The sequence below is a fragment of the Punctularia strigosozonata genome, assembly GCF_000264995.1.
Source record: "Punctularia strigosozonata HHB-11173 SS5 unplaced genomic scaffold PUNSTscaffold_4, whole genome shotgun sequence".
NCBI classification, from domain to species: Eukaryota; Fungi; Basidiomycota; class Agaricomycetes; order Corticiales; family Punctulariaceae; genus Punctularia; species Punctularia strigosozonata.
The window spans coordinates 1,312,236-1,325,225 of NW_006767436.1; the positions used below are offsets into that span (position 1 = coordinate 1,312,236).

Genomic DNA, 12,990 nt, shown 5'->3' on the forward strand with positions numbered 1-12,990 from the left:
GAGAACCACGACATTGCTTCGTGACTCTCATAGAACTGAATGATCGTAAGCGATGCGTGCGCATCAACCAAATGGGATCCCGCGTTAATGACGAGGCCCATGTCGGTCTAATCGGTATACGCGGGCTTCATGATGAGGCAGGATGTTGGTGGCGGGCACAGACTATTGTGCTACGAAATGCACACAGCTGTGCGAGTATGATCCGATTCTGTGTCACAATTGTTCTTTCCTGTTGTGGCCACAACCACCAGGAGCTGGCTAGTGAGCACCTGTTTCCCACATATGTGGGCGTCCTCGATATCATAACTGAACTCCGACCGTCTTCAGAGTGAGCATGGACCCACCAAGGCCTATATGCGGCAAGTTGTTGCCGCTATCCCGAGCATCTGTTGTCACGTTTGCAGTGATCGTTGCATAAGAAGCCGGGACGCGATGTAATGGGTCGAACTCCGCACGATCGGTCACAAATCGTGCAAGCTGTCCTGCATTGCGGACCGGTGCAAGTCCGGTCTCCTCACAGATTCCGGGATTGCTGGTCCTTCTTCTCCAAAGAGCTAACGCGGCAGTGCGCCACGCAGCCTACAAAATAAGCCGCTACAGGGCGATTCCCATCCGAGATACCACCACACTTCGTTCGTCCCGTCAACAACTTGGCCCAATATTATACAGCGTAGGTCCCATTTTCGCCGCTCTTTTCAACACTCGGTCCGTCTTTTCGTACCGAATACTTCATCCTTTACACTCCACCCATTCTTTTAGCTTTGCGATCTCGACAAAGCAGATGCTTGCGCCACACAGAATGTTAACGCTCTGTTGTCATCCAGGTCATAGTTGTCGCAAACCATGTCGTTCAGTTACGTCGATGCTCGGATCTTCCGGCAGCATAGTTTTCCGAAGAGGGGGAAGGGCGACATTTATCCGTCCAGCACTCCAGGTGACGCATTCGGTTCTCAAACCGTTCGCCAACAGCCTGTAATACAGCTGGCAAACGGTACTCCTCTGTATGCATATGAGCTATCATGCCGTACGCGCCACTCACTTCTGCATATGTCCCCAGGCGTTTGGCTACCTGCAATCTCATGGTCGACACTCGTCTGAGCGAAGGGGCATGTCATCTACCCCCATTAGATGCAAGCAGGACCACGAGCCGAGATGAAGGCCTTCCATCAATATCTACTATCGGTGTCTTCGACTCACCGCGTGCGCGATTCCAGTGGTCGTCACTGCAAGCTTATTCCCAGATGTCCGCACCGCCAGTCATCAGTGTTGCTCCCGCTCGGTCCACGGTGACCCCCCAGGGTTACCGTAGTGACAGTAGCGACTACAGACACAGGTTGGTACCACCACCATTATCTTGGAAAGTGCCGATCGATAACCCTTCGTCAGCTCAATTTCACCCGCTCCATCTGACGCTAGCTCACGCTCGCTGAAGAGGAGGGAGCCCGATGACGACGTACGTGCTGCACCCCGCCAGAAGATCAGTAGGGCGAGTTCTGCGGTCTTCAACACGCTGATCACCCCGCTCTCGTGAGTGTATATTTCTACCAGTCTCAACCTTTCATTAACCGTTCTTCGTCTAGTGCATGCACGGTTAATGACCATAGATCGTCCAGCCGCCGGCACAGATCGATTAGTGCTGGACGAACTCCGCATGCTAGGCAGTCTAAGGCCCGGCCAGCCTCTAGCAGTGCTAAGAGACCGGCGGTCACTATGAATGCCGAGGATGGAGAGGACAGCGATGGCGCCGGCATCATGTCAAACGTGTCGGACGCAGGTTTCTCAGTGTTGGACATTGGGGAAGCCGAGAATTTCTGGAAGGATTTCATCACGAATAAAGACGGCAAAATATCCTGCAAATGGGTCGACCGAGCAACCGGCGTCTGCGGCTACTCATCGAAGAAGGTAACTACGGCCCACGTCGTATCATCGCGAGTTTTGACCTGTTTCCCGTAGCACCTCGTCAGACGCCACATCGAGAACACTCATCTGAAAATAAAGTCAGGCTTCTCTGAATGGTGTAGCAGCGACGCTGACGATTTCCTTCATCTGTAGGAGATTCCAGTGTGATTATTGCGAATCACGGTTCAGTCAGGTATGTTCCGTTCCGATGACCGACCCGGCCTCAATATAACCGCCATTTCATGGCTGCAACAGAAAGTATCAGCCCGCGTTCATGTATCCACGCAGTAGGTATCGCTCTCTTTGCTGTGGATCACCGACTAAAGCTTCTTTCCACAGCACTGGGGATCAGTGGCTAGGATGCCCGGTGTGTCCAATTCGGTTCAGTGACCCCGCAAGGAAATGCAGGTGTGTTTCAGCCGAATCCTCATGTCGTACGGGAGTTCAGCGACACACTTTGGTAGGCACCTGGCAAACGATCACAAAATACAACCAAAGCAGCGACGCTCTCCACGTTGAAGAGGACACGATCATCACGTTGTATGCAGACGTAATGTAACCGTGCTACGGTCATTCTACTCTTCATGTTGCCATTGTTTCCGTTTCTGCATGTGCGACCGTGACATCGGCATGTTCTTACTCGCGGTTCTTTCGTTCTACGCTACGTTGTCCTTGATATTCTCACTTCTGTGCTGCTTCTCCTGTACGTTATTATCAGATTAAGTCTGCGTGAGACATCGAACCCAACAACAATCGTATTCGGCCGATGCCGGGAGGTCGAGCTGCACAGGGCCCGCCGGCACGTACGATGGATAGTCTCTGTGCTCCTTCCGTTAACGGCATGCTGTGATGCTCCAAGTCTACCCAGACCAATAACATGCAATAAGGCTGTTCTGACAGAAACAGCGGATAAAACAATAGATATGAAAGATAAACCGCATAGGACATGCGTCTGTAACTTCATTGAAAGACTGGACTTTTCACGTTCGGACGCACGAAATCGCGCAATCTGCGCCGTACTTCACCGCCAACTGTAGATGTGCGTCCCACCAAGCAGACTATTATGTCCGCCCCTTCGTAAAACCTATTCAGCCAATCTTGCGGTTGGACCCTCAACGACGTTCACAGCATTGCACACCATGACATAGACGACAACCAGCTACCTGCCATTGCCTGCATTCATGCGACTGAGTAGTAACGTAGCATCTCGCTTACGGATGTGAAGCAGTCCCGTAATTGTCTGACATGCCTATGCTGAAATGCGTGTGGGTATATGTCGGTTTACAGAGTCAAACATGGTCATACAAGCAACGGCGAGAATATCCGAATTATGCGGTCCGCTCCTACACCCTAAAACAACGGATCGTAATAGCAGGAATCCGTAGAAAAATAGTTACACGCACCGGCGGTGGGTTGCGCCACCTGGCCGGAGGACTGCGCCTCAAGGGACATAGACACGCTCCCCTTTGTACGTTCTGCCGTTTTCGTCCAGGAGGGTCTTCAATTTAGCGGCGATCCCTCTGACCACCTCTCGACTGTTCTCCATCCCTCTCCACCCTCCGACGCTCCAGCATTCGGAGCACGCCTTGGAGGCTTCGCTTATGGTCTCGAGCTGCAGTTCGCCGGTGCGATGCAGAGCGGCCAGCACTTCTACAAGGCGGTTGAACCCGCTGCTCCATGTCGATATTCCGTTTTCCGGATCCATGCTGGTGTCCGTCACGAGATACGAGGACGAGAGGCCGAGACATTGTCGTAGGATTTGTTGGTCTATCGCGCCTGTCTCGCGCGTCATCTTGGCGATTGTTGCGATCACGAAGGCTCCGTAATTCGTGGGAGGCGAACGTGATGTGGTGTTGTTAACTGGAGCAGACTGGCGAGATATCCATCTCAGGACCGACCGACCAGGGAGAACGCCGGGAGCTTACTGTCGACGAACCCATGTCTGCGACTATGTCAGTCATGCTGTGGGCGTTGGAGCACAAGAGTGGGTGGAAGCTTCGAGCTTCACTGAATCAGGGGGGGAGGGGCGATGACGAGCGCAGATGCGTACTGGCGAAAGGACTTCGGACGGAGGCTCCGCACATTCACATAGAGTCAGACGTGGCCAGCACGGCGGCGAGGCGCAGCGTCATTGCACGAAGGAACAGGACCGTGAGCCGAGTCCGTTCGATGACCAGCGTCGTCGACCCGCGGTAGGGCGGGAAGATCGAGCAGTCGCAGAGATGGGCGCCTATTCTGACCATGGGAAGGGCATGTGACCGCGGCAGCAGTTGTCGGGCGCTAAAGTGATCGTGGTGTTGCCAGCGACGGTCTTCTCCATGTCGAATCCTCTGCTTGGGATCGTCCGAGCGCTTACCCCGCCTCAGCCTCCGCCGCTCGAGGGCTGGGAAGGCATCGAATACAAATGGAAGTTCTTCCACTTCCGGCCCGCTTGTCAGTTCTCGATGCACGTTGCTCGTTGACCGTGCACGCATGCTCACGTATGTCCAGTATTCACCAATGAGCCCTGGATACTGCTCGCCGGTTTTCTGTACCTGGCCGTCTTCCTATGGGGAAAGAGCACTAACCGCCGCAAGGCGGAGTCATGGTGAGCAAGACTATCACATATACAACGACGAAGCACGTTGAGCACATCCGCGGCTTCCAGGTTTCAAGCCCACCTACCTATCTTCGAAACACAGTTCTCCAAGCCCTCCCGGGAGGGGCTCACCTTCGATGGATACTCCGATGCGTTCAACTACTCGACCGGTCGCCGCTATTTAACGCGTCTCCACACTGTTTTCACCTTGCGGCCGCGTCATGATCTGCGTAGGCGGACACCTTGCTCGTGTGCAGCATAACATTGATATGCTCTCGCTGCAGTGCAACTCATATATCAGTTCGCATGGGGCATGTATGACCTCGCCTACAGACCCAAGGACGAAATATCGCTCGAATTCGAGTTCCACCCGACGGCCCAGGTGCCCGACTTTGTGTTCGCGATTGTAGCAAAGGATGTCCTGTCGTCTATCAAGGATGAACGCTGGGATCTAGTCAGTCGCATTGCTGGATATATCTCGTCAAGTGATTGACGTAGCATCGTTCAGACTTTCTGCAAAACCACGGAAAATCCCGCTCTGCCTCCGCAATTGACGGTGATGTCAGGTAGGACTCCGTTTTCAAAGTATATTCTTCCATATCTCATTTTTCCTCTCCCCTTCAGAAATCGCGGACGTTACTGCTAACTTGCTCAAACCACTGGGGTCATTCTCCATGGTGAAGGCTGTCAGTGACCCGGCGATCCTCCCTTACTTCCGCTCCCTTTCGGTAGGCAGTTTGTCGTCTATTCATACAGGCGAACATCGAACCATTCTTCGCTAGATTACCGACCAACCCGACAAGCACCCTGAGGTGCCTGTGCCTCCGCAGGATCGCAAGAAACGTTTGATACTGTCCTTGTCTTCACCCGCACCGGCCAATGCCGGTGTTACGAAGAGCCTGGTGGAATCCGTGTTCAGCCTCGTCGACGTGCTCGGAAGCGGAAAATATCTCAATCTCCGCCCGGAGACGAAGACGAAGCTGAAGCAGGCCCGTGACAAGTTTGATAAGGACCTGAGGGAGGAAGCGGAGAAGGAGAAGAAGGAAGAAGTCAGTGTCATAGCCATTCCATCCCACCTGGAAGGAACTGATTCGACAATAATAGGCGGCGGAGGAAAAGGCTGCGCAGAAACGCAAGGCGGAGCAGGAGAGATTGGCCAAGCTGAGTGCTGCAGATCAGAAAAAGGTGGCGTTCCCTCTTGTATCAAACCACGAAGAGGCGACTGAGCGCACGGTAATTTGCAGGCACTGGAGAAGGAACGGAAGAGAACATTGCGAAAGTCGCAGGGCAAGATGGTTCGCAAGTGATCGCTGTCTATCATTCTGTACTTGGCAGCCTACCTGTAAAACCTGCCTTTGCAATATCTCATACCGATACTGCCGATGTCTACCGTTGCGGCCGATGCTGGTCAATGATCTATAAACGGCATGTCGCCCCGGGCGCGTGTCATCATGGCCTCGCAGCGGCAGGTGGCGGCTCGATCGGAGTACGCTAACGATCCCGTGCTTGTCTCGTCCCCTGCTTTGCTTGCACCGTTCCTCTGATATTGGCCGGCGCGGACACCACGTCGATGCAGTCCACACCTTTTCCTGGTGCAAGTTCACCACAGCCGTCGTCAACGGCGAGATCCAACTCGGAAAGATACACCAACTCTACGCCGCAGCCCAACGGGGTGCCGCCCGAGAGCACGAAACCGGGTTCACCGTCAGAATCAACCCGAGATGATGTGACGCTCACTCCTCTGCGTGCTCACTACCTGAAGAAGTCCTTGATCGAGTTCCAGCTTGACGCAGAAATCGATGGCATCACCACCGCCGCGCCGAACAACATATCGACCTTCTCGTATCTGGGGCCTCCGTTCAGACCTCCGCCGAAAGAGACGCCGTATCTAGACCTGCCGCTACTGCGATACATCTTTCGCCAGTTCGTCCTCACCTTCCCTTTCCTCGCGTCTGCGCCCAAGGACTTCTTCCCGGATAAGGTCCAGCCCTTCATCGCCTCCGTCCTCTCCCGAAATCTCTCCCCGACGTCTGTCATGGACGAGAACCCGGAAGAGAGCGAGGAGGCTACGCGCATGAAGCTGCGAGCGAAGCTCCATCGTAACCTAGCTGTCTTGATCAGCGCAGGAACGAAGATCGTGGAACCTGAGGAAGTGGTGCGATTGAGACAGGCAGACCTTGATCGACTGGAGGCTCTTGCCAAGCGCCGTCAACAACGAGGTCTACGAAATCGTGGGGTCTTCGAAGTCAACGTTATATGCGTGCGGACGGTCATTAACAAGGGACGCGTCCGAAGCAAAGCGCATGAGGCAAGTTGATGAGTGGTTAGCTCATGCTTGCGGTTGCGGTGCTGAACTATAGATCTACAGGAGTTCATAATACGAACGCGACGGCCTCAGCAACATGACGTCTACGTGTCTCGCCGTTACGGCGATTTCAAGACGCTCGCTACTGAGGTCAGCCTATGTCAGTATGACAGATAAGGCAATACTCATGGGAAGAGTAGCTTCGGAAGGCACATCCTGAAGCGGACATCCCTCAGCCGCCCGCCAAGGATCGTTCGACCACGAATGCGCCAGAGGTTTCGCCCACAAGCGCCGATTTCATGCCAGGATCCTTCGCCCGCTCTCAGACCATGTCATCTATGACCTCCGTAGGCTCCAATCAGTCCTTCGAAGCATCGTCGCCCACGACGAAGGCCGCCAAACTGTCACGGGAGAAGAATCGGCTTACCCTCCGCGCATATCTGACCCGCCTCATGAGCGGTCCTCTGGCCAACAGTCCCGTGCTACGGAGCTTTCTCCTCAGTGGACCGACCCAGTTGAGTCCAGAAGAGGTCGAGGATGCCAAGAGACGCGAGGAGGCAGACAAGTTGCGAGACGAAGGTCGGAAGCGTTTCGCGAAAGAGATCGCACTTCGAGTCGAGGGACTTCGAGCGGCCTTGCGTAGCGTGAAGGGAGACATGATGGGGAAGGGTGCGGATCTTACTCTCTTTCTCGCTCCGTTATACCGAAGATCATATGCATGCAGACGGGCTCAGTCACATCTTTGCGACAATAAAGGAGCATCAGCACGTTCGGGATCTACCTGAAAACTATCAGGCGGTCATTGAATGGGGTCGGATGTCGTAGGCCGTCATCATTTCCTTGGGGCTGGGTTGTGGGCTAATATCTCGATTCCGTAGATTAGCTTCGACTGTTTTCCAGCATCTGGTGGCGGCAGATAATGCATCGGAGAATTTAGCATTCATCAAGAGAATTCATGGATTGATGCCATACTTGATGCTGAAGACTGCCTTGCGGATCAGCAATCCAGTCGGGATGATAAGAAGTCGGTACACATGCATCATGCAGTACCGAGCAGCTGCTCATGCTTTACTGTATTTATAGATATTCTTGACCTCTTCCTAGCACAACCCTTCGGCAGTCGAAGTTTGCTTCAGCGTATGTTTACAAGCTCCTTGACGGAGGAGGTCAAGGCGCTCGAGGAAGATATCGAAGCCGTCAAGGATAAAGTCGATGACCCCGTTCTTTGCGAGAAAGTTCGAATCTTTGTCTACGCGCCTCCGGAAATTCAGGCCATATATAAGGCGGATGCAGGTCCGTCGCTGAATTTCACATCATGTATAAACACGACGCTCACCGCCTTCGTGCAGTGGCTGAAAACGTCAATGTGCTAACGGCCGTCCTGCGATCGGGAGAGGAGCCATATTTATCCCGGCCCCAGATGAACCGGGTCCAACGGGCGCATCGTGCCCATCTCCAGTACCAGAAGTACCGAGGAACTCTAGCGGATTCTGATGACGATAACGGGCCTGAAGACGAAGATGCGTGGCTATTTGAAGATCTTGGCATTCTTGCGAAGCTGTACTCTAAGCTGAGGGATCGTGAACAAATGATAGAGCTCATCTTTGAGGCACGTCAGACCCGCGCATTCAACTGGAACATGTTCTCATATAACGCATACCAGGGAACGACAGCCGATCTTCTAAAGGATATCGTTACAATATTTTACTCCCCTCTGGCGCAGGTCTACAAGGCGGCCAATATTGCCGACTCAGTTAGCGACTTACAAGCCTTTGTGACGGATTTGATTAAAACTGTGGAACAAGCCGAAGATGGTATGATTACTCTTCACGTCCAGGAATGATGCTGAACATATGTATAGCCGGGCAGGATGATCCACAAAGAACAGTCAGGATATTTGTTGACCTCATCGAACGACACGAACAATCGTTCTACTCATTTGTGCACCGAGTTCACTCGAAGGGTGAAGCCTTGTTCGAAAGCTTGATGCATTGGATAGAGCTCTTCCTGACGCTCGTACGGGAGGGCATCGGCTCCACCGTCATTGATGGACCAGTCAGCCTTGAATTCTTATTACCTCACGCGGGTCAAGAACGTCGCGAAATATTACATGAGGTGGACGCGGTGGCTCTTTACCACTATAAGCTCAAAGTCGCGTACGAGGAGAAGATCCGCAGGCGTTTTGGCCGGTCTCAGCAACAAAGCGAAGCTGATGCCCAGGACGAAGCCGCTCAGGCCCTCGTCAATGGAGTTGTAGATGAACTCAGCTTTGGGGAGCTGACACACGGAGAGACAGAGGATCTGGCCGCCGAAGAAACCGACGAGTCTGACGAGGAGTACAGCTCAAGTGAGGAGAGCTCAGATGAGTACGACACCGCTTCTGAAGACGAGAGTACGGAGCATGGCAGTCCGCCGCCGCCGCCGCCGCCTCGGCAGAGAACCCTTAGCCACGGTACCCAGGCCAGCTCATCGAGAATAAGCTCTGACAAGCGTCGACCTCCCCCTCCTCCGCTGAAGAAATCTCGCTCGTTGCTTTCGTTGTCTAGGAAACATCCGAAATCAGCACCTGCAGATACGCCGCCGGTTCCCCATCTGCCTCCAGAGTTCCGCAATTCAATGTCGAAGCCCCTTCCCTCGCCGCCTTCGCAAGCCAATGAGGGTAGGCGGAGTGTCGGATCGGGTCGACCTACTCCACTCAGAGCAAGAAAGCCGAAAGGCCCGCGTCCGGAGACCATTAAACCCCCAACATTGATACATATACCTCAGCTGCGTCCTATTTTCGTGGAAATGGTATGTGACCGCCGAGGCGCTTGCGTACTGCTGACCAAAAATTTCTCAAGATACGTCCTATCCTGCGACCACGCCAACTCTAATGTCTAAATCCAAACTAAAGTTCCATTGTCTGTACCATATACAAGTGTTTGGAATCCACGCGCAACCCTCCGTATGTAGCTGTCAATAGTGACCCAGGCCAGCTGCGATCAAGATGTAGACTAGTGTCTCGTGAGCCTCAGCCGGCGCGGTCGTTAATTGTGAATCTCTTGAATGTGTATCTAAATGGCGAGTTAGCCTACGACGCCGCACGACGAGTCGACTGCTCACCCCAAGAAAGCAAGGTCCTTGTTAGCCCCGGACGTATCCGCACCAGCAGGTTCATCTGGAACTTCGTCAAGTTCGTCCGTCGGAAAGTACGAAGTGTCAGTGATCGAGCGCAGCCGAGGTATGAACGGAGCATCGATATCGCGGATCGAATCCCAATCAACACCGTAGAAGAACGGATGCTGCTTGATCCCTTGAACGTCAAGTCGTCGATCAGGTGAACAGATGAGCCTGTATGGGGTTATTTCAGTATTAGGACAAGAGGGGCACAACAATATACGAATAACCGTCGGATCATGTCTTCGGATTCCGGACTGAGATGCACATCGTCTGGGAATGCCAGATAGTGCTGCCAGTTGATAATTTTTTGGTACGTCTCGTGCGTGGATTCAGAGCAGAACGGCGGGTAGCCGACCAGACATTCGAACATGATAGCGCCAAGAGACCACCAGTCACACTCATTCCCATATCCTTGTTGGAGGAAGATCTCTGGTGCGATATAATCGGGGGTCCCGACGGTGGAATAAGCCTGTTCGAGCATGAGCTTCGATCCAGAGACAGTCTAGAAACTAACCAGCTTCCGACGGTTTGCTTTCCAGGTAGCGATTTGATCCTTGCTCGTCATCGTCAAATGGATCGCGTTGACCATGACGCTGTTCCTCGCAGCCTGCGCCGCAGTAGGCGAGGTGACGCCATTAGCCGAGTCTAGCAAGCGTTGATAGTAGCTGGAATCGTGTTGTTTATGGAATCCAGTGGAAAGACCGAAGTCGGAGAGCTTGATGTGCCCATCCTTATCGATTAGGATGTTGTCGGGCTTGATGTCACTGAGGAATGGTCGTTTCAGCAGAATGTTACAGTAGCCGACGAAGACTAACCGATGGATGAAGCCTAGGTTATGAACGGCTTCAATAGCAAGTACACACTCCGCCATGTAGAATCTCGTCACGTCTTCGGAGAATGTGTCGTACTTGATCAACATGGTCATCAGATCACCGCCGGGCAGAAACTCCATGATGAGGTACAAGTAGACGGGATCTTGAAAGGAGTAGAAGAGTTGGACGACCCATGGCGAGTTGGATTCCGCGAGGACATCACGCTCGGCACGTACATGCGCGAGCTAGCGGCCGTCATGAGCAACAGGAAGAGCAGTTGCAGAGGAACCGTGCATCCAACCTGATCTTTCTTAAGCATTTCTTCTTTCCTCAGGGTCTTCATCGCGTAAATCCGGCCGGTATCCGTCTTCTGCACTAAGCGAACCTAGACAGCCGAGGGAATTCGAATGAGAACATGGTAACCGTCATTAACAACGAGACGCACCTCTCCGAACGCGCCCTTCCCGATGACCTTTACCGTCCTGAAGTCATCCAGGCCTAGTTTCGTCCGCCGTAACCTGAGATATGTCGATTCCTTCCTGCCATGCGCAGCTAATTGGCGCTGCTTGCGCTCGTCGGTGAGGGTGGCATCCGCTGCCAACTTCCGCTCCAACTCCACTCGCCTACAGAAGGATATTGAGTTCAGACTAAACAACGCTGGGTGAAGGTGTTGACCTCGTGTTTCGTTCGATCGCAGCATCTACAGCAACTTTGTAGAAGTGCTCCAGTTTCAGCTGAGCAGCTTTAGCGCGCGCAACGGCGTCATCCGAGAAACCAGAGGTGGTACGATCAAAATATACGTAGTCGGCGGGTTTGCTAGATGCGCCAGCGAGCTGGGGGGAGGCCATGATCGGTGTAGGATGATACAAGGCAGCAGCCCGGTCGCAATACTACATTGCTGTCACGTGTGAGATGTCGCGTTTCGTGGCGCGACGACCCTCGGCAGCCGCGGAGTATCGTCCTTCATAAACTTGAGTGAAGGAGAATTACGTGCGGGTATTTCCCGCCGTGCAGAATTGCATCAACTACTAGTTAACTGATACAGGTACAAATACGTGTATATCCGCAAGAACCCATGTGAAATATTGCAAGATGAGTCTGAGAACGTGAGCGAGGGATCGAGATGCCTCATATGATTTTATGTCAGAAAGCCTTGCGTCAGGAGTTGACATCGCACGCATGCGCAGTTAGGGTATCTCTATGCCATGCTGGCATGGAGTGTCGATCCACCGTGTTCCATGATGTTGTAATTGGGGACAAGACTGTAAGTCGGCGACTGTCAGCAGCGGGCAACAAAAGAAGTTTGACTGGCGTACATTGCTGACAACAACGCCAAAATTCCAGCAGGAACGCCAAGGATGAAAACTGGCTGCAAGCTTTTTGCGTATGCCTCGATGACGACGGCCTTCACTTCGGGCGAAAGTGACTTGATCGCTGTAACACTAGCAACGACGGCATTGGCGACGCCGTCGGGAAGAGTCTTCGGTAGGTTGTGGCGTAGCTGATTGTCGAAAACAGTCCCCGCGATCCTGCCAAGAAGGTCTGCAACTGCCGAGGTATTCGACCAGTGGAACGACTTATGCAAGACCGACTACGCCACCAATCAGCTGGCTCTTCGTTTCCCCGGCCCGCGAAGGACAGTAGGAGAGAACATTTGCGGTCACTGGGCCATGCATGGACATACTTCGACGCATGACCTCCTCGTATGGAGGACCTTCGTAAGATGGCCCGATGGGTTCAAACGGAGGAGGCAGTATGCACAATTCGTCACTCTCATGATCCTCCATATAAGGCATAGAAACTGGGTCGGGGTTACTAATACCCTGAGGCACATATGACTATCCTACAATAGCCATCTGAGCGACTTGCCCGACCAAGTGGAAGAACCGTTAACGTACGCAGTTCCGCCATAGTAGTGGGCATGGTATTTGCGCTACTGTGGTCGTCGTTATCTCCTATGTTTACGCTGGTGCTGACCGGGCTCTGCGTGGCAGTCATTAGCTGCGTGTGACGCACGGAATCCTCGTCGGTGGCTGCCTGAGCTGCTGATATCCCATTTTCGGAGGTTCCCATATTACAGGAGTAGGCGACAGTAGTCGTGTTGACAATCGCTGTGGCGATGCGCACTCTCGTGATACTCGCACGAGCCTCACGTGACTATCACGTGATCTGAGACTTTCAGGGTCTGAGCAGCGTTGGGCGAGGTATACGGTTCTCTCCCCTCCTCTGGCCTCTTC

At 53.3% G+C, this 12,990-nt stretch overlaps 6 protein-coding genes across 6 annotated transcripts; 3 read left to right on the forward strand and 3 right to left on the reverse strand.

The window, feature by feature from the left end:
• Positions 1-843: 843 nt before the first annotated feature.
• On the forward strand, positions 844-2,052 carry PUNSTDRAFT_132721 (uncharacterized protein; the record flags this gene model as incomplete). Its single annotated transcript, XM_007382085.1, has 5 exons — positions 844-1,001; positions 1,058-1,333; positions 1,387-1,527; positions 1,581-1,902; positions 1,954-2,052. 5 exons carry the CDS (start codon positions 844-846, stop codon positions 2,050-2,052), a joined length of 996 nt encoding a protein of 331 aa, XP_007382147.1.
• Positions 2,053-3,135: 1,083 nt separating this feature from the next.
• PUNSTDRAFT_51244 (uncharacterized protein) lies at positions 3,136-4,022 on the reverse strand. Its single transcript, XM_007382086.1, has 2 exons — positions 3,825-4,022; positions 3,136-3,769 (listed from the first exon to the last, which is right to left on the reverse strand). Exons 1-2 carry the CDS (start codon positions 3,858-3,860, stop codon positions 3,341-3,343), a joined length of 465 nt encoding a protein of 154 aa, XP_007382148.1. The 5' UTR covers positions 3,861-4,022; the 3' UTR covers positions 3,136-3,340.
• Positions 4,023-4,203: 181 nt separating this feature from the next.
• PUNSTDRAFT_51247 (DUF1682-domain-containing protein) lies at positions 4,204-5,860 on the forward strand. The gene is made up of 9 exons (XM_007382087.1): positions 4,204-4,332; positions 4,390-4,486; positions 4,547-4,707; positions 4,762-4,931; positions 4,986-5,043; positions 5,102-5,205; positions 5,260-5,526; positions 5,582-5,662; positions 5,722-5,860. Exons 1-9 carry the CDS (start codon positions 4,218-4,220, stop codon positions 5,782-5,784), a joined length of 1,116 nt encoding a protein of 371 aa, XP_007382149.1. The 5' UTR covers positions 4,204-4,217; the 3' UTR covers positions 5,785-5,860.
• A 68-nt stretch (positions 5,861-5,928) lies between these two features.
• On the forward strand, positions 5,929-9,655 carry PUNSTDRAFT_142609 (uncharacterized protein; the record flags this gene model as incomplete). The annotated part of the gene is made up of 10 exons (XM_007382088.1): positions 5,929-5,979; positions 6,054-6,746; positions 6,846-6,932; positions 6,983-7,451; positions 7,507-7,603; positions 7,661-7,806; positions 7,866-8,075; positions 8,132-8,596; positions 8,644-9,572; positions 9,623-9,655. The coding sequence occupies 10 exons, from the start codon at positions 5,929-5,931 to the stop codon at positions 9,653-9,655; spliced, it is 3,180 nt and encodes a 1,059-aa protein (XP_007382150.1).
• Positions 9,656-9,695: 40 nt separating this feature from the next.
• On the reverse strand, positions 9,696-11,601 carry PUNSTDRAFT_100309 (kinase-like protein; the record flags this gene model as incomplete). The annotated part of the gene is made up of 8 exons (XM_007382089.1): positions 9,696-9,835; positions 9,885-10,112; positions 10,169-10,410; positions 10,456-10,705; positions 10,757-10,998; positions 11,055-11,138; positions 11,199-11,376; positions 11,429-11,601. 8 exons carry the CDS (start codon positions 11,599-11,601, stop codon positions 9,793-9,795), a joined length of 1,440 nt encoding a protein of 479 aa, XP_007382151.1. The 3' UTR covers positions 9,696-9,792.
• A 350-nt stretch (positions 11,602-11,951) lies between these two features.
• Positions 11,952-12,549, reverse strand: PUNSTDRAFT_132726 (uncharacterized protein; the record flags this gene model as incomplete). Its single annotated transcript, XM_007382090.1, has 3 exons — positions 11,952-12,015; positions 12,070-12,344; positions 12,451-12,549. The coding sequence occupies 3 exons, from the start codon at positions 12,547-12,549 to the stop codon at positions 11,952-11,954; spliced, it is 438 nt and encodes a 145-aa protein (XP_007382152.1).
• Positions 12,550-12,990: the final 441 nt, after the last annotated feature.

What these genes read in the sequence shown, in the direction of transcription:
- PUNSTDRAFT_51244 (XM_007382086.1), bottom strand. Translation starts at nt 3,860, where the DNA reads ATGACTGACATAGTCGCAGACATGGGTTCGTCGACA. An exon ending in CAGACATGGGTTCGTCGACA is followed by an intron (nt 3,770 to 3,824) that starts GTAAGCTCCCGG and finishes ATATCTCGCCAG; the next exon opens with TCTGCTCCAGTTAACAACAC.
- PUNSTDRAFT_51247 (XM_007382087.1), top strand. Translation starts at nt 4,218, where the DNA reads ATGTCGAATCCTCTGCTTGGGATCGTCCGAGCGCTTACCCCGCCTCAG. An exon ending in GCGGCCGCGTCATGATCTGC is followed by an intron (nt 4,708 to 4,761) that starts GTAGGCGGACAC and finishes CTCTCGCTGCAG; the next exon opens with TGCAACTCATATATCAGTTC. An exon ending in AGAAGGAGAAGAAGGAAGAA is followed by an intron (nt 5,527 to 5,581) that starts GTCAGTGTCATA and finishes CGACAATAATAG; the next exon opens with GCGGCGGAGGAAAAGGCTGC.